At 38.4% G+C, this 20,832-nt stretch overlaps 1 protein-coding gene across 2 annotated transcripts in view; it reads right to left on the bottom strand.

The window, feature by feature from the left end:
* Window positions 1–20,832, bottom strand: part of triob (trio Rho guanine nucleotide exchange factor b) — a 110,795-nt gene that overhangs the window by 86,413 nt on the left and 3,550 nt on the right. For both annotated transcript variants that reach the window (XM_024267200.2, XM_024267198.2), the window contains exon 2: window positions 9,635–9,688. In XM_024267200.2, the coding sequence (XP_024122968.1) occupies window positions 9,635–9,688 (54 nt within the window). The remainder of the gene's footprint in view (window positions 1–9,634; window positions 9,689–20,832) is intronic.

The following is a 20,832-nucleotide window of genomic DNA, read 5'->3' as shown; positions in this document are numbered from 1 at the left end:
GACTTTAAAGCACTATGGGCCTTCTAAGAAAGTAGTAAAGTGCTATATAATTGGACACTAATTTTCACCAATTACGAAGAGCCAAATGTTGCAGTTTTCCCAAAAACCAACCAAACAAAAACAATTTTGGCCCTCTGTGCGATTGACTTTGACACCCTGCACCAGGGGGTAGTTGCAGAAAGGAGCCATTTCCTATTAACTACCATAACAATGAAAATGTTAGATCAGTAACTGTGATAGACTCCAGTAACCCCTGTAACCTTGCACAGAAACATAAGAAGGATGAGTGCTTGCATGGGTAGAGACAACAGAGCCTCAAGCTTTACTGTGTTCCATCCAACTGCTGTTATTGGAAAGTTATTGAGTAGAGCAGAGTAAACTCCGCTCTATAAGCACCTCCCACTTTAGGCTTTATTTTTACCATACATAATCCTATGAGTGACACCAAGGACTATTGGTCCAGTTATATACTGCATGTCTACAGGTAGCACGGATTCCTTTATTATGACGCAAGCTGTGTGAACAGTGGCAATACAAAATTATATTTTACATGTTTTTGTACTTTGTTGTACATATCTTGATAGATTTATTATCTGTTTAGAAAGATACATTGTTATTCATAGTCTCTAGAAAAAAACAGCATGTATTTTTAGTAATACAGCTGTTGTTGACATGATGCATTCTGTTTTACACACAAATACCCCACTGAGAGGCATCTGGAGACTGAGAGAGACAGAAATGACTCTAAATGAAGCAGAAATTCACTGACAAAGTTTTTTGTGGACTGGCACACAGATTTTTGCACACTGTTAATTTCAGCAGAACATTTCAACTATATAAAACACAGGCTAAAGTAAGATCAAAACCATTGGTCGCATTGATCCTAAAATCAATGTTTTGTTTTTTTTTAATTAAAAGTGCAAACTGCTTACGTCAGTCTCTTTTCATCTCCCTTTGGTTCACTGGGAGTCTGACCGCATTCTCACTGTAGTTAACTTACACCCGAGTTCCATAGTAAACTGGCTCTATTCTTTTTAGATCTATCAAATTTTACGGGTTTGGGTAATTTATTTTGCTGTGAGATTTTCTGCCTTCTGTGAAAGTATGCTTAGTGTTTGTTTAAAACTTAGAATCAAGACATTTAGTTATTGTTTGAAGACATCAACTTATGCTACATTCACATCGGCCTCATTATGTGTGTTCAACTGGCCATTTTCAATAAAAAGTCTATGTAAAGGCGCATATATCTGAGTTTTTAGCTTCCATATTCAAAACACCAGCATTCATGCATAGCTATGCGAGTTTTTAAGTCCATTTTTGAATTCTACGTACAAAACGTGAGGCAGTCTAGGTCAAACTTTGACCAATTAGGAACTCTGATTTGATAGTGACGAATGGATGACGTCTCCTCTACTTCACAGAAGTGCCAACTGTTTGAACATTGATCATGAAGGAGACTACACAATGTCAAGTCTTTCATATATCAGGATAGAAACGTGAAAGAAAAAGCCTGGGACAAGATTCACGAGATTTGCACCGCTTCAACACTATACCAAACTTCTCCCAACTGTCAGTGGAGGACATGCTCTAGTATCAGGTAGCGACAATCCAATGTAAACATCTATGCTAAAATTGCATTCAAGAACCCACATTCAGCACATTCTTGATTGCACATTACGTTTCTGGTGCATAAGTAGCATGAGGTAAAGTATTAGATCCTACAAACCATTTCAAAGTCCACCACCCCTAATATAACCTGTGTGTGTGTGCTGGTGTGTGTCTATGTGCTGGTGTGTCCTGGGCCTCCAGGTTGCCAGCTTGCAAAAAGCAGAACAGTTCCTGTTTACAAGCTCAGCAGAGCCTGATCCCACAGGGAACCACACAATGCACAAATATTTTGTTGGTCCATACAATATTGCGTTATAAAAAATGCAGAGTGTGTGCGCAAATTTGTGTGTATGTGTGTGTATGCCTCCACAGAAAGTTTGTAAATAGGCATTTCTTTCTCCTCTAGAGTGAGTCTCGCTCCCACTCCAACCCTCCTCTATCATCTGTCTGAACTGATCATCGCAAGAGCTGTCCTCAATAAAGGCCGGTGATGCCTTTATAACACATACACAGCAGACAATGAAGCACAAACTCCAACTCATCTATCTGCATGCCAGGATCTGACTACTGGATTCTATGGCTTTTCCTTGTTATTTCAGTCATGAAAACAACTGGTAAAAGAAAACACGGGGCCAAAAGACTATCTCACGGAACATCTGTCTCTTATGCATGAATAGCCTCATGCATGTCTGCACAAATAGTCTGTGCGGGCTAATTTACAAGATCATTTCCACAACACAGTTCAGATTTTAAAGTCTAATCTTACCTGGCAATTTTCTTCCCTTTGTTTTTGTGTTAGGATACGTTCAAAGACATTTGGTAACATAGGAAAAATCTATCAAAGGATAGCAATTTGCTATCCTTAGCAAAGTTTTACAACTTTGAGGCCTCGAGTTTAGCTAAAAACAGCATTGAATTTAAACAGCCCTAAAAACAAGACACAACAGCTTTAAGTTACACTACCTACTTGTTTTTATGTTTTTTCTCAACAGTAAACACACATACCATTAGATACAACCCACTAAAAGCATAAATAACACAGAATTACTTCAACAACAATACAGCATTGTTCTGACTGAGGGAATTTAATGCACAGACATTAAAGGTCCCTATAAGCGATTTGCCGTATACATCACGTCACAGACAGACAAATTCACTTTTAGGTAAAAAAGCTTACCAAGCTCCAGGAAATACTCGTAAACATAGTTTTAATCTTGATTTTCTTTATGTCTTCCAATATGAGAAAATGTAACAATAACATGTTAAAAACACATTTCATTTCACTCATAATTTTATTATTTAGCTTAAGAGAAATCTGCAGTGAAAGCCTGCTAAAAAATTTAAGACACAAGGATCATCTACTGCTCCAGTTGGTCAAGAAGAGGCTTTTATGCAGCCTCAAGGGAGGTGTCAAAGAAAAAGAGGTTTTCTATTCAATAGTAGCTATAACTTGACTTGTGCACCAATGGAATGCCACAGACAAATGATCTAAACTATGTTAACTTTTCAAATGTCCCAGTAGCCTGCAGTGCAATAACTACTGCGTATCTTTTCTGACTTACATTAGAACAATTATATGCATCACAGATATATTTTCCAAATTTTGCATCCAAAGACTTGTGATTCTGGAAACTTCAAGCATAAATGACAAAATATCTCAATTAGTTTTGTTAGGTTGACATCTGATGGGAAAATTATAGTTGCTGAATTCTTGACAGACTATTTTTATAGGCCTTCTTGTGGTTACAAGAATACATTCCACATAAACACAACACCATGCAGGAGAGGAGGTCTCACCTCTCCTCCTGCATGCATCACATGTAGCTCTTCCTTAGCTTGAGGACCAAAAATAGGAACTTTTTAGTTGCAATCTTTAGGTATTAGTGAATGGATGGATAAAACATAACTATGCACTTTAGATTAAAGCTAACATCAATAAGAAACTTGAATTCAACCACTAAGCTCAATAAAATCTATTCATTTCCCCTTGTATGATCAAGTCATACTTACAAGGAGACACAGACAGGATCTGGATGGACATGGTTTTATCCCTCTTATGTGCTCAAACCAGTCCAGCGGTCCATGTCGCCAGTACACCAGAAGAGGAAAGATGCCATTCACAAAACGAGCTTCCACAGGAAGAGAGAGGCGTGACCTTCCTTCTGAGGAAAAATGCTTGAGTGCTTCAAGAATCACGGTCTTTCATCCTCCACATTTTCACCCTGTCACCTTAGCTACAAATAGACCCTAATACACTGTCAACTACTGTTTTCCTCTTGTGCCATTTTCAGTGCAGTTGAAATCCACACTTTAGTGTCTTAGATGTCAGTTCCACTGCACAGGCTGCTAAAACGGAAGACTGGACAAGCTCAGTAGTAACGATACATCCATGGATTAAAGCTGAGCATCAGTTGTATGACAAGGATAGAAACATTACTGTGTTTGTAGAGTCCAAATTAAAAAAATTAAAAAACACAAAAAAGGGTTTTTAGACTCCTCTGGTTTTAATCACTCGTTTATCCTGCACAACCAATAAAACCTGCAAAAGATGACAGCACAACAGTCTTATGTTGGTTCTTAGATCAGTAGAGTCAAGGAACAACCAGCATATGCACACCCCTTCCCCTGTCCAGTGTAGGAGGTTAGCTCCTCCTCTGTAGTGCATGTCTGATTGGCTAATGCATGTGGGAGAGGTGGCCTGTGATTGGAGTGGAACCTGGCCTTTCTGTGCTGGGGTGCTCTGCAGGGGCGTGAGGGACTGAGATCACAGAGCAGTTATAGGAAACGGAGATGATAGGAGGCTTTTAAAGGGGTTGTGGTGAGTTAAAACTTATGCTGTGCTGTCTTCCTTTACCCTATTAAAATGCTGCTCTTAAAGCCACAATGGAGAGAATATTGCTCCTACAGTTATAATGAGACTTGCAGAAAAAAAGATGCAAAGTGGGAAAATGATGCCCCCAACATTCAAGTATGAATTTAGGTGATATTTGTGTGAATGTTTAGTAAGCATTCACATTATAGTGATTCTCCTGCTCTTTTCTATGCTTTTTGGCATGTAAAAACTCAATCACCCTTTCAGCGATTTCAGCAATCTTGGTATCAAAACATTCACCTTGTTCAGGACATTACTGCTTTTATTTTTGGTATTCATAGACTTTACAGTTTTTGAAATAATTAGCAAAATATGCCCCATAGGAAATAAATGGGAACTTCTTCAGATTTCAACATTTTAAGTAGATTAGCAGCAAGCCTTTTCTACAGATTCATGGGGTATGTTTTCATCTTTTATTGTAATTAAAAAAAAAAAAAATAGGAGTCTAGCTAACCTAATATTTCCCAACATGCTAACATTGTTGGCTAATTTGTTATCTACTGGGGCTTTTTAGGTTAATTTAGTTTAGCTTCTATTTTATCAACAAGCTAACGTTTTTGACTAATTTAGATTACTGAAGAATTTTACTCTATTTTGGAGTTATGCTAGTATTTAAGCAATGTGCTAGCTTTGTTTGGCTGATTTGGCATCTACCGAGGCTTTTTATAGGCTAATTTACAGTTTAGCTTCTATTTTAGCAACATGCTAACATATTTTGCTAATTTGCTATGAACTAGGTTTTTAGGCAAATTTATCGTTTAGCTTCTATTTTAGCAGCAAGCTAATGTTTTTGATTAATTTAGGTTACTTAGGACTTTTAGGCTATTTTGGAGTTTAGCTAGTATTTAAGCAACGTGCTAGCTTTATAGGCTAATTTGGCATCTACTGAGATTTTTTGGGCTAATTTGGAGTTCAGCTCAAATTTAAGCAAGACACTAAATATTTTTGCAAAATAGGCATGTATTAGGTATTTTCAAGCAATTTTACTACAAATTTTTCATACATTTAGATCAACTTCAGCACTCTGTCATAGTTTTTTAACGACATTTCCAGTCTTTTAGCAAATTTAAAATTTTCCAAATAGCTTTTGCATTTTCAGCAGATCCCTTAAGAAATTAAAATAAATTACATCACCATTTTCAGCTAAAAAGCTTCAGCATCTTTAGCGACTACTTTCAGCCAAAAGCATTCACGATAGCATTATTGCAAGTAATGCAACTTTCCTATTTATATAAGGAGTTGTGAATGACGAACAGGGATAAGTGATTTAATAATCGTGGAAATATTCACCATTTGATCATATTAATCAATAAATCGATTTATATTTCTACAATCCAATCAGATGCAACCAATAATGAATATGAATTGTATCAGCAATGACAAATTATGATATGAATCGAATCCTTGTTACAATGAATTGTTGAACTCCTAGTTCACACGGACAACCTATGGACTGAGTCCAAAGCAACAAAGAAGAATGAATAGAAACTATTCTAGCAACAAAGCATCAACATTTCCATACACCCCACCTAAGTAACTAAATACTTTCTTCAAGTTATGAATATGTTAGAAAAAGGAAACACTTCTTTTTCCAAATGACCATCCTTTCTATTGATTGGTAAAGATTTTTTTTTAAGCCACAGGAAGTATCACATTTCAGATATGCTGATATCCTCTGACGCAAGAATGCACAATGTGCACTTTAACAACAAGCACAGCCAGAGGTTTTCTATGGCACAAAGCAATCTCGGAATGCACACACAAGCACTAACACACAGCAATACAAAAGCCGCACAAACACACACTCTTGTTTTCTCCTAAGAAGATGAATTCACGATGACGCACACGCATTACATTGAGTAATTATTCTGTTGTATTTAAAATGTGATGCTCCTTTGACAGAGTCTGCTATGCTCTTAGACAAACAGAAAGACTGAAATTTTGTAGGCAAAGATCTAATTGCTATGCATAATAAGATCATTAAGAGTAAATATATGTTGCAGACATTTCTAACTTACATTTACACTAAAGTCATATTGCTGAAATGTTGCTATGACTTATTGCTGAATTTGGACAGACAGGAACCCTCCTATCACATTAACATGGCAATACTCAAGTGAATGTCACCTTAAATGTTTCAAAGGTCACTAACTCTTCTTCTATTAAAGTACAGACTGAGATTGAATTACAACTGCAACAACTGTGAGTTTGATTTTACAAAATTTAGATTTTGTTCCAACTCTATTGACATGGTTTTGAGTGACTTTTGAGATTAAATTAAAAATGTCAACAAATGTTTAAGTCGATCCAGAGACTGTTTGGACAATCTATAACACGTCAATCTGCTACTAGTAGCCATAAGATAAAACCAACACTTGGTTCATGAGGTAAGGACACGACAATGAACCATCCATGACTTTTCTTGTAGTTTAAGGTTTAAACTGTATTAATGCCCCACTCTAATCATCTTTTGATCTATTTTAAAATACATTTCCAGTGGTCTTTTAATGATGTTTATGCCATTTTTAGCCAAAATCCAAAATTGTTTGTTGTTTTGTAGAACATTGTTTCTGTAGAGCGGCAGGAGTTCATCAGAAATTTTCCTCTGAGTTGTGGTAAGGACTACTGGGGTGGAGTGAGCCTGCTTTCATTTCCCATCATCCCATCAATGTTTACATTCTCTCCTGGTACCACACAGCCCCTCACAACCCCAACCTAACATTACAGCAACAACAAAAATGGCGAGCCATATTGAAGGCTTCCAGCCATACAGTTTTGAGCTGTACGTACATGGATCTAGTCGTCTACAAGTGGATCGGAATAGAGTGAAGTAGGGAGTTTTTGGCCCACAGATTGTTGTTTCTTTGTCACAACTGCAAGCCTTTTCAAAAGGAATTCTTGGGAAATTAGAACCAAAGGCTACAAGGGCACGAAACACACAATTTTCATTGGAGTAGGTCTTTAAAATAAGATTTTAACAGTTAAAGAAAAACAGTAAAAGACATCCATCCATGGATGTAACTCCAACAGGAACAAAAATGCAAATACCAGCACCACACAGAGTTCTTCATATTGCCCCCCAACAGAGGAGAGTTGAATATTCTGTGAAGTACAAAGAAAACGGCTTCCTCAGCTATTAAAGGGTCTATATACACACGAGTGCAAGACTGAAGGAGCATGTCTGGCAGTTGTCTGGCAGTTTACCCGCAGTGCACATGGTTAACATTCAAAGTGCAGTTCAATAGGAACCACACAGTGATCTCAATGTGGACAAAGACTAGAGAAGGGGCTCAGAGCTGAAGGAAACTGAACAGAAACACATGCAGGAGAGAAAAGTGGAGTTTTTACTCATTCTAATATTACAAACAAAAAATTTATAGTTAAATTAAAAACAACTTTTCCACCACAAGATTTGTCAGATTTCACATGGATAATATGGTTAGTCAACAATCAAAACCCCAGAAACTCTTGATATAAAGTTTCTGAATGCCAAAAAACATTTTGACCCAAATGGATCTCATTTAATACACAATACTGATGCTGTTTCATCTTGTTAGAACAGCTACTGATCAGAATCATCCTGTCTAAACATGCTACTGTTGCAGATTATCGTGGACTCTATATTGAAGCATATCTGGGAAGCAGTCCAGCTCTTTACTCTAAGCATGCTTTAGAGCCTTAAGTCCATATGCAGGCTAAGAGTGTTTTGGGGACACACATGATTTAGAAGTTAAGTATCTTCCATAAAACATGTTGTATTGTCGCTACTGTTCTGATATCACAATTTGTATAAAGTAATATAAATGGATCCATCTTTTCATCCTAAAAAAGTAATTGCTCCATGTGTAAATAAATTTCCAAACAACAGCACGTATCCATCTCTGTCTTGTCCACCAATACCAATATATAGATGATTTAAAAACTCATCTATATGAAAACTAATATAAGGAAGAATAAAGGTGGAACAATTAATATTTGCTTCATTAAATGACTAAAACAGAGCGTCAACTCAGGAAAGAGTTAATAAATGGCTTGTTTTCAGCTTCCTTTGAAGACTCAAGTCATTTCTCGTCTCTATTCAGCTGAATGCTTCAGACAATTAACGGATTTGACACTTTATTTGACAGTAACTTAATTGCATCCACTGTAATTGAAAGGGACAGTGAACAATCAGTCATCGCAGACAAACGCAACTCAACGCAGCTCAAGCCTCGTTTCAGGAGAAACATTCAATAAGAACAGGGTAGCTCTGGCGTTCGTGAGCCATGGATTTGGTTGGCATGTACTGATTTCAAATCATCAGCCATTGCTGTTCTGGCAGATTTAAATTATAAGCCAAGCTGTCAATACAAACTGGTCTTCTATTTATCCCTGGATGACCTAGTTGGACTATGTCAGGTAAAAACTTGTAGCTGTAAACCCGAGTTAACATGACCCAGTGATGACGACAGCCCTCTGCGATGTAGTCCAGCACTAATAAACCCAATCCGGACAGAACTGTTTCCATGGCGACTCATTGCATGATAACTCCTACGCATTTTTTTGGAAATATGCATCAACTATCCTTGCACAAGTTAGAAAAAAAATGTCTTTAATTCAAATATACAATAAAAATGCCCCAAACACTTACAGTATAGTTTATCTTAGTTTCCAAATCCTTACAATTGTTGCCATCATCAATGTGTCCCTTTACGGACGATCTAGCTGTCCTGTTTATACCCAGAAGAGAGGGGCATGGTGTATTTATAGTATGTTTGTCCTGGGGGTATTACGGGATGAGAACCCACAAGGTCATGGTTTCTAGCTGATGCCACCGAGGAGCTTGAGTCTAATGGGATTCGATGTAGTACAGCTTTGATGGAACACAACACAACTAAAGTGCCCATGGTGCATGGCGTTCTTGATGTTTCAACGACACTCTGGTCTAACTTACAGCCAGACAACAGACAGGCCGTGCTTCTCTGCTAAACCCAAAGATGCAGTTCAGAGACTAACATGCACACCTGGGTTCAATACCAATAAATCTTCCAGTCAATGGCCTGACTGGAAAATAGATTTAGATATAGTAGGTAGGTGTATGGGTAATGCTGAGCCTGCACTTGCATCTTGCTCTAAAGGAAATTTCAGATGGTTTAACACAAATCTTTGACCTACCTGCTGTTTGACCAGGGCCGTCCAGTTTGGATTCACACTTTGGAAGAGAGCAATCTAAAAGGAAACACAGAGACTCACACTGAGAAACAGAATATATATTTTTTTATGAACAGATTGAAATAACTACCCTGGGACCTACTGGAACCGCAGCGCGGCCTTCAATATTTAAGAGGAAAACGGTGGAGCTGCAGAGTACAAATGACAGAGTATAGCATCGTGGAGCAGCCATTTGATCTGGATATCCGTTGGCTTCCTCCCTGTGATTAAACATGCAGACTCCATACATGTGCACTTAAAGCGTGTGCATGCGCACGTGTCTATAAACAAGTAAAAGATGTGCCAAAAACGTATTCAGGGCACTTAGCTATGACTCATCCTCGTCCAGTAAAGACTCTTATTCACGGCGTGTTATTACGCTGTCATAAACACGCACTTGTAAAGCTCATCGCACTCTCAGCACAAACTAGTAACCAAATGGATCGCCTAAAGATACCAACAGCAGTTGATGTCAACAGCTGTGTTATACGATGAGCCTTTTAGTTTGTGTGACATCGGAACTGAAAAAAAAGTACACCAAGCCTTGCATCATCAGTTTTGGTGCCAAAATCAATTGAGTTTAATATTCTTTAATGTACAAAATCTTTAGAAGTCAAATATGTCACAGGATGAGTAATTAGTCGATAAAAGTCCATGATGTAAGACCAGCGGTACTGATGGGATATAATACTCATGTGTTTGTAAAATGATGGGTCAAAAAAACTATACGTTGACAATCGTGTATTCAGGGGAAATAGATTCTTTTTGGGTCAATCACTGAAAAAAAAAAAAAACATCACAGAACAAGGCGGTCAAGATATAAGGGAGGGAATGAGGGGCAGCTTAGTTCTTCACTCTGTCTTGTCCTGGCTGTCGTTCTGAAAAGAACAGCCTGGCATATGCTATTGCCTAGCAAGGATTACAGTAAGCACCTGCTCACACACTGCAGGCTTCATTTTTTTTTTCCAGTGTGGATGAAGGGTTTGGTCCAACAGAAAGTTCTTAAAGGGTTTGCAAGGCTTCAGCTGGGAAAGTACAAAGGGATGAAGGCATCTAAAAGGAATGGAAAAAGGAAAGTATTGTGCTGGAAGGAAATGAGAGTATTTGTTCACTTGTTGCTTGGATTTAAATCAATTTGTAGGGTATTTTGGCTAAAAAAAGAAACTAACACTTTAAAGCACCTCCTAACTTTCAGAGGATTGTTCTGAACACAGAAGTAATGTAGCATTTTTAAGTCCAAATGATGATGATGATACTTATTTAGAACATATACTTTAAAAGGAAAGCTAGGACAAAATTTAAAAAAGCAAGACATATCCAAATGACAAGAAGTAAAAGCCTTTTAAATTCTGAAGCTACATTCCCACCACCTTAGTCCAACGTTCATTCAAGCGGCCACTTCCAAAGCAAAGTCTATGTAAACACAGGTAAATGCGCATTTCTGGCTTCATAATTCTTACATTCATGCGAAGCTACACAAGCTTTTACAACCGTTTTAGGGTTCTATGCACAAAATACGTCCATTATACAAGCATTGGAAGTGAAACCATGAATGCCACTCCCCCTTAATTCACAGAAGTACTGTTTAAAAATTGATTATTGATGAGAAATTAATGATTAAGAATAGCGCCCGGCCAGAATTATATGACATCAAGTCAGTCATTTACCGGAGTAGAGTTTGAAAAGAAAACGCCTGGAGCAAGATTTGAACCACTTCAACATTTTGCACCGAGTCTCTTTCAGCTGTGGTGGACATGCACTAGTAAACAGTAGAAAAAGGAAAAAGAAGCCCTTCCTTGATTTTGCAGTGTGAACACTGAGGGCTAGACACCATGGGTGCGTTTAGCGCATTTTTGAACGAGCTTCACATGTCCGGTGTATCCGTATCTTCATCACCATGACCTAGACCAAATTTATTATAACATACATTGCACCTACTATATATTATAGTCCCGTTCCCTCTAATGTACAGGTTCAGTTTCAGATACCCATATACACACATATGACTACACATATGCATAGAAATACACATAGAAACAAACAGAGATTGAAACATCTAACACTCAATTGTCATGTATTAAAACAAATTGAAATCTTATTCTTGAACACTCCCCCCGTGTATCCTCACATGATGTTTATAAAGACCCACTCCAATGAAAATTATGTTTTTAGTGTTTTTAACAAGTTCTTGTAGCATTTTTCTCATGATGGATGAATTTTACATTTAAACTGCATTTCTTTAATAAAATCATGACAAATCAGAAGCAGATCAAAATAGTAATCAAATAGATCCATTTAGATATGTCTGGCTAAAAACTGTACAGCTACATAGCTCCGACATTGCTTTCTGTAATTTTTAATTTTTTTGTTACGGTAATGTTACCTTGGGGTTGTAAAGGGCTGTAAGCTAGCAAGAAAGAGTGTAAAAAAAGCTGATGGGAAATAAGAGGAGGTTAACTTATGCAGGCTTTTTGATTTTGGCAAAAAAAAAGGCATATTGATGATTAAAAAATTAATGGGAACACTTTTACAACAGATAAAAGTATAGCTAGAGTGACTTTAAAGTTAAAGACCATGAGATAAAAAAGCAATAGTCAAAAGTAGATCATCCTACGGCTAGGCGACGATATAGTTTCTTTCATATCTTGCAATAACGATATATCACAACATAAATTAAGTAACTATATTTGTCAAATTCCTTCAAATCCTTTCAAAATAAAACTATCACGATAGACTAATTTCCTAGAGAGAAAAAGTTCTATCAGGATAATTATTGTTATCGTTTTATCGTCCAGCCCTAGATCGTCCTTTAGTTTTCGCATCTATAACGTTTAGCCAAATAGTCGGTCATAAAATGTAACATTTATTTGATTTTTCTAAAAGTTTGTACTTAAGGCTACATGAATGCAATAAAAAGTGAGCTGCAGCAGCAAAACTGGCAACATATCAACTATAGCACCAGTTTACCAACCACTTCTGCAACTTAAAACGGTCTAAAGTTAGATGCCAAGTGCTACCCTTGGCCTATTTTATCTGAAGCCAGCGAGGCCGAGGCTAAGAGGAGGAGCGTGATCGGGCACCGCACATCAGAGTCTGCCCGGCCGTGTCCTTAAAGCAAGTGGAAATGGTGCCGTGCGGCTCTGTTTGGGGGAGAAAAAAGGGGGTACTGCACACTTGATGCTGGGCAGACTGAACGCAGCTGTTGACAGAAGACGAGAGCGAGCGCACAAGCTCACACATGCATGCAAATCCATCCAGCACAAGCTATGCTTTGATTTCGCCAAAGCTATCTTCACATTATCTTACAATTTTAGCACTTTTTACTGTATTAGTGTTTCTATTTTATTTACAGGATCAATCAAATTTTTGATTTTCTTACATTTTTATCCAAACTCTAAGGAATTGAACAATAAACTGTGGATTAAAAGTTGATAACTTTCTGCGGTTCCTTTTAGAGCTTTTCTTTAAAGGATACAGTTTTGTGGGAGGTTTTGACTACACCACCTCCAGATGTTTCCTTGATTCTAGCCGAGGGGAAACGGCACAGATAAGGGAGGGACATCAGCTGTTGGAGCCCAAATACAAACCAGTGCGATTGGCAGGGAACAACCTCGTTTTATGAATGAAAACAGCTTTATATGACAGTCTAAAGTGCTACTCCAGTCCGCTTCACTCTTCCATTGTTGAAACTGTAAATTATATCCTGGCTCTTACTGATGACATAATTCCACGGAAAAGCCCTGGCACAATGGCTGATCCGAGGACACATTTCTTTCCTTATGACATTTACGCTTTCTTCTGTCAGTCATATTGAATAAGTGTTTATTGGATGTTGTGTTTACGGAATGGATTTGACAGAAAAGGTTTTTTTCTAAAGCTGAACTCAAGCACAGGAGCCCGAATACCACACTATAGGATCATTGTGGGGATATATGAAAACCCAGAGCTTGAGTTAACGATGGAAGACTCATCAGATGGGGATTTGAAGGAGACACACAGACCAACTCGCTGCCTATTTTTATGACCTGAAATCCTCCTATGTCTCCGTCCCTCCTTCACACATCCACCCCTCCACCCCCATCTTCCTTGCTTTTCAGCCCTTAGGCAATGTGGGTGGGAAGCAGTGATTTATGTGTATCTGCCTGTTATACATATGTGTGTGAGGTAATGGCTTCCTAGAAGCCACTCTCAGCATCTTACAAGCGCGTTACCAACTTCCTAAACCTCCTGATTACTGATTGGGCGCTTACAAATAGCAGTCATAAATGAGAACAAAGAAAGAATATTTGCTTCATTGTTTTAAAATGGTCGTACATGAACAGATAGTAAATAATTGCAGCCCGGACCTGAGATTGCGTTTCAAATATAGGGAAAAATGGTTTGATCCATTCCTTTAAGTATCTTTAAGAGGGTCCTATAGAAGCAAAATGCCATTTAGTAGCAATCAATAACATGGAAGCATGCTGTACGGTTACATGACATTAAAGTGTATTACATCTCCTCTACAAAGGTCAAGGGTCTTAAATGACATTGATTGTGGTTTGGCTGTAAAACTAGCAATGAAATCACCCAATAACCTTCAAAATAAAAACATTATCATTTGAATTTATATGTATAAAGGTAATATGATCAAAAAATTGTGCAAAATATTAAAATTCCCTGTAAGGTTCCAGAAACATTTTAACACTTTTATACTTTTTAAAACTAAAATGCCAAAATATATTGTTGATATGTGAGTTTTTTGGCAAAAATCAAGAACCTTTGTCAGTTTCAAGGCTAAAGTTTCTGCGGAGTGGCAGTAGTTCATTGGAAATTCACCTCTGAGTCGTGGGAGGCACCACTGGCGCAGAAGTAAGCCTCAGCTACTATCCCATGATCTTTTTGTTTATTTTCTCTCCCGCTAGCTTACAGCCACTCACAACCCCGACCAAACATTATGGGTCAAGCAAAAATGGCGAGCAATAGTGGCGCTATCCAGCTGTACAGTTTTGAGCCAGATGCCAGCTTGAATGAGGAGAATATGGATCTAGTCATCTAGTCAGACCAGGGAGCTTGTAGCCTGCCGATTGTACCTTCTATGTCACAACTAGAAGTTTGTTCCAACTGCATTTTTTCATATTCTCCCAATTCCAATTTAAATAAAGATATACTCAGAAATGCAAATTTAAGCTTAATTTTCTGAAAATATTCCCTCCATCATCAGAAAAATGCAGCAAGTTAAAAACACTAAAAATACAAATTTCATCCGATCGGGTCGAGTATTTTAAGCATTTCCATTGTAAAATAGACCCATTAAACAGTACCAAACGATACCTCTTTAGGACCCCCATCTGTTGTAGGTACACAGAAAAAATGGAACTGAATGGTTGGGGCGGGGCGGCTGTAGCCACCCGTTGATTGGCAGAAAGTGAGAGAAAGCGGCAATATAGCGCTAAGCTAGCATTTGCGTTTTCCTCTTTATGGTGGAATTCTTCTTAGCCACTTGCAATCTTCTTACAAACAACATAAATTTCCTGTAATACACAGTGAATCAGAAGTAAAGCAATAAAAAATCGAGCTGCTGGATGACCTCCATTGTTGTTGCTTTTCTAGTCGTTGAACTACAATAACATGCTAGCAGTCTACACCACACAGAAAACAAACCGGTCAGTGGGTGCGAGGCCAGAATTAACTGGACCATACTGTACCACTCCTAACCATACTGGACCATACCGGACCGCTCAGCGGAAAAGAGGCTAAAGTGTTTCTAAAAGTCTAATTCACCAAACTCTTTGAGATTTGGAAAACTAACTCCACACATTTGTTGCCACCAATAAAAAAAGCCTAATGCAACTAAAACCAATTAAATGTAGTCGTGACAGTAGCAGCACTACAGCCTCAGACCGTCAGCGTACTGGACACAGAACAGACCGAGTTAAAAAAAAAAAAAAGAACAAAACAAACAAAGACCACAGTGCTTGTGTGCTGAGGGAGCAGAATCAGTGCCAAAGATGCCAGCAGGGCCTTGACAAACTCCTCCACAAGCCCGAAAAGACACTGGACAAGAGCTGGAGACATTTGAGTCAGTGAGGGCAGGAGGGCACTGAACAATCTGATCTCCATCAAGGAAAACTCATCCCACCCCCCTCGGTGACACACCGAAGAGACAGAGCAGCTCATTCTCCTACACTCACACTCATCTTCACGAGTCTATAGAGAACACTTCTGGAAAGTCCAACCTTTCACCATTTCAACGTGTGCGTTGGAGAGTGTGTCATCGCACTTGGCATGCACATACTCTTTTGTGTCAAGCCCAAAAAAGTCACTGCCTTGATTTGACTTTGTAAACAGGAAGGACTGCCCACTGGAAAAGTACCGCAATTATTTTTCACCTGATGCCACGGATATTTTACCAGATTCAAATGCCAATGATAAATACAGAATACAACCTTCTTCAGAAAAAAAATCAAATGACTTATTTCAATTTTGTTAAACACTGTTTATAAGGTCTGACTGTATTATACTGTATAGTGTGCAAGAACTGCTAAAACTCTCTACATAGGTCAAAACAAAAGTGTTTAGTTTCTCTCCTTTCCGTTGAATAAGTGAGAGTCAACCGTCCATGCAGCTCAGGAGAGCAACAGCACTGCCCGTCTAGGCTTATGGTCTTTAACTTTGACCAACTGCCAATTAGGCTGCCCGTGGATTTAACCGTAAGGTCTCAGCCTCACGAGGAGCGGAGCAGCCTACATTTTGCAGAGCGCTCCACCCAAGCCTCAGATCTATAATTTGACGCATGAAAGCTTGTTTGTCCCTCAAGTATGTCATTGCTTCTCCTTCTGGATCTCTTTCTCCTTCCTTTCTGTGCTAGGTTTTCAGATACTTTGTTGACCTTCTGTGTGACCTCATTTATCTCAGTCTGTCTCTTTTTTTTATCAACTATGTGTTCTCCAACAGTTGCATTTCACAGGTCTCATCAACAGGATGATGCAGGATTTTTGATTTTGCATGCAAGTTGACATTAGGTCATTGTGTTTCCATCAATTATGACTGCAACATGATACTGTAGAATAACAGAGCTGTGGCTGTGCACTGGCACAGGTCATAGGGTTCACTGTGGCCAATGAGTGATACAACTCACTGTGGTGTCAACACCAGCAGTGCCATCATTAATGCCGACTCCATTCTACTTCCAAGTTCCAATTTATAAGTTAGATACCCAATGAAGCGTTTGGTTTTGTTGTTTTTTTTTTCATTTTTGGGTTTTAGAGAAAAATCCCTATCTGAATATCAATGAAAGTACAATCTAAAAAAATAAAAGATGAAACTTTGTGACTGTGTAACATAAAACTTCACTGGTAACAAACAGATGTCAGATCAATGTTCTAAATCCTTAGCCACATGCATCCGTATGGACGTTGATCCATACGGGTACTGTGGGTTTTAGTGTTGTCCAGGCCTGTGTAGGGTCATAGAGAGGAGTGTTTGATTCTTAAGGGCTATGTCTTGCAATTCTCTAGAAGCATACACAGCCACCTCAAGGGACGTCATGAAAATGGAACCTACGATTGTGGTAAATGTATCATGACGTAATCTTAAGGTTACAACATACAGGTGATCGTGTTGTACGATGCCATTGTGGTACACTCAAGGACCAGGGATCTCCAAATCTAGGCCTCGAGGGCCAACCTCCTGCTGGTTTTCCAGCATTATCTGATTTTGATTACCTGGATCAGGTGTGTTTACCCAATAAAGAGTTTTAATGGCAGATTGGTTGGAAAACATGCAGGACATAACCTCTCGAGGACTGGATTTGGACACCCCGGCTCTAGACAATTTGTAAGGTGTGAATACTGGCCCTTTAGTGACTGTGGGCAAATGCTACACAAACAGGATATGCGCTTGATACGTAAGTGTGAGCCTGTAGGATACCCACAAAGATGCCCATTCAGATTGTCTGAATTTTTAACAGTCAGGCTGTATGCCAGGAGCAGCACACGCTTATCCCACAAACAGCACTTATGGATTCCTTGTGCAGTCCGCAAGATTTAGGAGGTTTGAAAAAACTAAAAAGTCCATAGATCATGCCTGTGTCTCATCTTCTTCATCCTTTTGTATAAACATCCGTAAAAGAAAATGGCCATCACATATTAATACTTCTGGCTCAATGGGTAGTCTATGAACTTGCTATTTTCTGAGGGCCATCTGCGTACAGGTTTCCCCATTTTTTCAACCGCAGACCTCCTTGTGGCTTAGGCTTAAGTAAAGACTCTAACTGTCCAGGGGTAGTTTTGCATCAAAATATGGCTATTGCAAAAGTTAATATTTAATTTCAGTCCATCGCATATCTGGTTGCTTTCATGACAATTGAGTTTTACCGCACAATTCTATGAAGTAATGTGATTTCAGGGGGCCTTGTAACTTCATTAAATCTCACTCAAGAGACTGGATCTGAAACATTACCTTCCAAAGTACACTATTGTGGAGATGTCGTTGCTTTTGGAAGGCCTGAGAGAAAATTGTTTCAACATAATTAACAGGGCTTCATGGGGAAATGCAATCCTCTGGACTGTTGTGAAATTGTATGCTGTTCAATGTGTACATTAGTTTACAAAATATTTCAAGTGATGTAAGCTCTGGATCACTGGGGAGACATTTGACTTGTAATGGAAATGCATAAAAAGGCACTTTAATTCAGAAATAATGATGAAATTTAACTGACTCACTAAATAAAAATTTCTCTCAAATATTATTCACAAATCTGTCTAAATCTATGATAGAAAGCACTTCTCCTTTGCTGAGATAATCCAACCAACGTCACAGGTGTGCCATATCAATATACTGTTTAGACAGCATGATTATTGCACAGGTGTTATAAAGCAACTGGTGGTCACACCACATACTGACCGGTCCCCAGACCCCCCCAATAAAACAAAACAGCACATTTCAAGGCAGATTTACACTGTTCTGTTTGGCAGTGTGTCTCCATGTTGTCCTGACACAAAAAATAGAATATTCATTGATCAATATGCTTCCATCCCTTCCATCATTTCTAGTGGTGGGAGTCTTGAGGTACCTCACAATTCGATTACAATTCAGGAGGCAACGATTCCATTATGACGCAATTATCAATCCATCCTCATTTGCATGTTTTCTCTTTACCACAAGGCCAATATGACTTACTTTTCTCCATCAAAGTGCATTTTTAGATAAAGACAATACCAGTACACTTGTTTAACTTTTATTGAGAACACAAAAATGTTTAGTTTGATAATCAAAAATCTTTCTCAGCATCAAAAGGGAAACATTTACCCTGAACTCAACAACCTTATATAATGATAGGTCTTATCATTAGACTAGCTTTAATGAAACGCTCTCTAACTCACAAAAAAATGTCTCTAAAAACACATTTGTGCTTTTTCTTTCAAAAAAGTATTATATTTTTACAAGCTGCAGACAATAATAGCACCGATCCTTCATACCATGATTCTATAGGCATGAAATTTCACAGCTAGAGATGTCGCCCTCCCAGCATCCAACAGGGATTCCAAAACCTTTAGTTAGGGAGCCTCATGTCTTGATTACACATAAGCCTTCCTTCAAAGTTCACAGAGGTAGCTCTCTCAAGAACCAGGGGACTGTCTTTGATAACTAGCAGAAATTTTTAGATTGGGCTTGAAGTCATGGCATGAGCAACCTATGAGAGGGAGTGACTCAGCAGCTGAGCTGTGATCCTGGGCTCTGAGATAGAGCACCATCTGCTCCACGAAAATAATCAAGCAGCGAAGGACATCTCATATTTTCTGAGGCCAAATGATACCAGCATCCATACAAGTTAATTAAACAGCAAAGCAGGCTCCAGATTTAAGTAAACAGCTTTTTACTAGAAAAGTACCAGCTTTTATTGGTACCAAACAGTTGTTAAGGTGGTATTTTTTCCTAAAATCAGCAATTGTTCATGAAATATCTGTCATTATTGGTCTAAAGTGCACACAAAATAAGCTTCAGATACAAAGGTATGCAGATTTAGCTGAGGTGAGCAGCTGTGTGCCAAGATGTCAATGTGCAAGATGCAATTAAATTGATAGTTTTTAGTAAGATTTTGCATAAATTAAATTCTAGAACACCGATCCACAACTGAGATTTTAGGATCTGCTAAAGTATGTAGAGATAACGAATTGGGGAAGAGATAAAAAATAAAATAAAAAATAAAAAAGGTGACATCTTATTAAAGACTTCTGATTACTCAATTACGAAATCTGCTCCAACTTCCCTTCTGCTGAAAGAAATAACACTTGAACAGATTTGGATTCAAGAAAACGTTGTCCAAATGTATTTTTAGGCTACTGTGATCAAAAAGAATAAAAATGTCTGTAAGTGAGAACCACATTTGGACAAATTGGGGTACGAGGTTCTTAGCCCTATAGCTGCTATTTCCAACTACAAGGATTACAAGCTGTTCAACCGTTTTTAACAAGCAGTTTGGGTGAACAATTTGTTTTTCCACACTTTCTCCTCATAATAGCTTCTTATAAAAGTTTCCTGAGGGCACAACCTATTTCTGTCTGCATCATGAATACTGTATGAACTGCGTTTGCTGCTATATAAACACGGTCCAACTTCAATGTGAGCCAATTTTCCAGGTTGATACAACATGGCAATAGGAAAATGGACTGGCAGGAGTCCGCTACAACAGTATGAGAGCCTTTGGATATATTTTCTCAGCCTTTTGATTGGCAGAAGCCATTTTTTGGAGGGACGTGGGGGGATAAATACATGCTTGTGCAGTATTTAGGTCAGGTGAAGAGCTAAGATTCATTAGCACTCATAGGTGGCTGAAACATTCTTGTTTGTGCATGTGCTCCATCAGGGTGGATGGGGAACAGCAGACGTCCAGGCACCACAGAAACAGCTGAGGGTGCAAAGGGACAGCTGCTGGTTCTGGTTTGCAGTAGCCCTGACAGTGTAGTTAAAGATAAACTCCAATGGAAATTCAGTTTTTAGTGATATTTTTCTAATGACAGAGGCCAAACTTAAAGAAAATGGAGCTTAAAATTGCATTTCTTTATTAAAATCAAGGTGAATCAGGAGCAGAAAAGAAAAATAGAGTTTGAAAAGCTTGTAGGTGTGAGGTAAAACGTGCAACGACAATCCACATGCTCTACTTGCAGACAAATAGATCC

The sequence above is a fragment of the Oryzias melastigma genome, linkage group LG16 (genome assembly GCF_002922805.2).
Source record: "Oryzias melastigma strain HK-1 linkage group LG16, ASM292280v2, whole genome shotgun sequence".
Taxonomy (NCBI): Eukaryota; Metazoa; Chordata; class Actinopteri; order Beloniformes; family Adrianichthyidae; genus Oryzias; species Oryzias melastigma.
The sequence above is the reverse complement of the archived record's forward strand: the minus strand, read 5'-3'. Positions and strand labels throughout refer to the sequence as shown.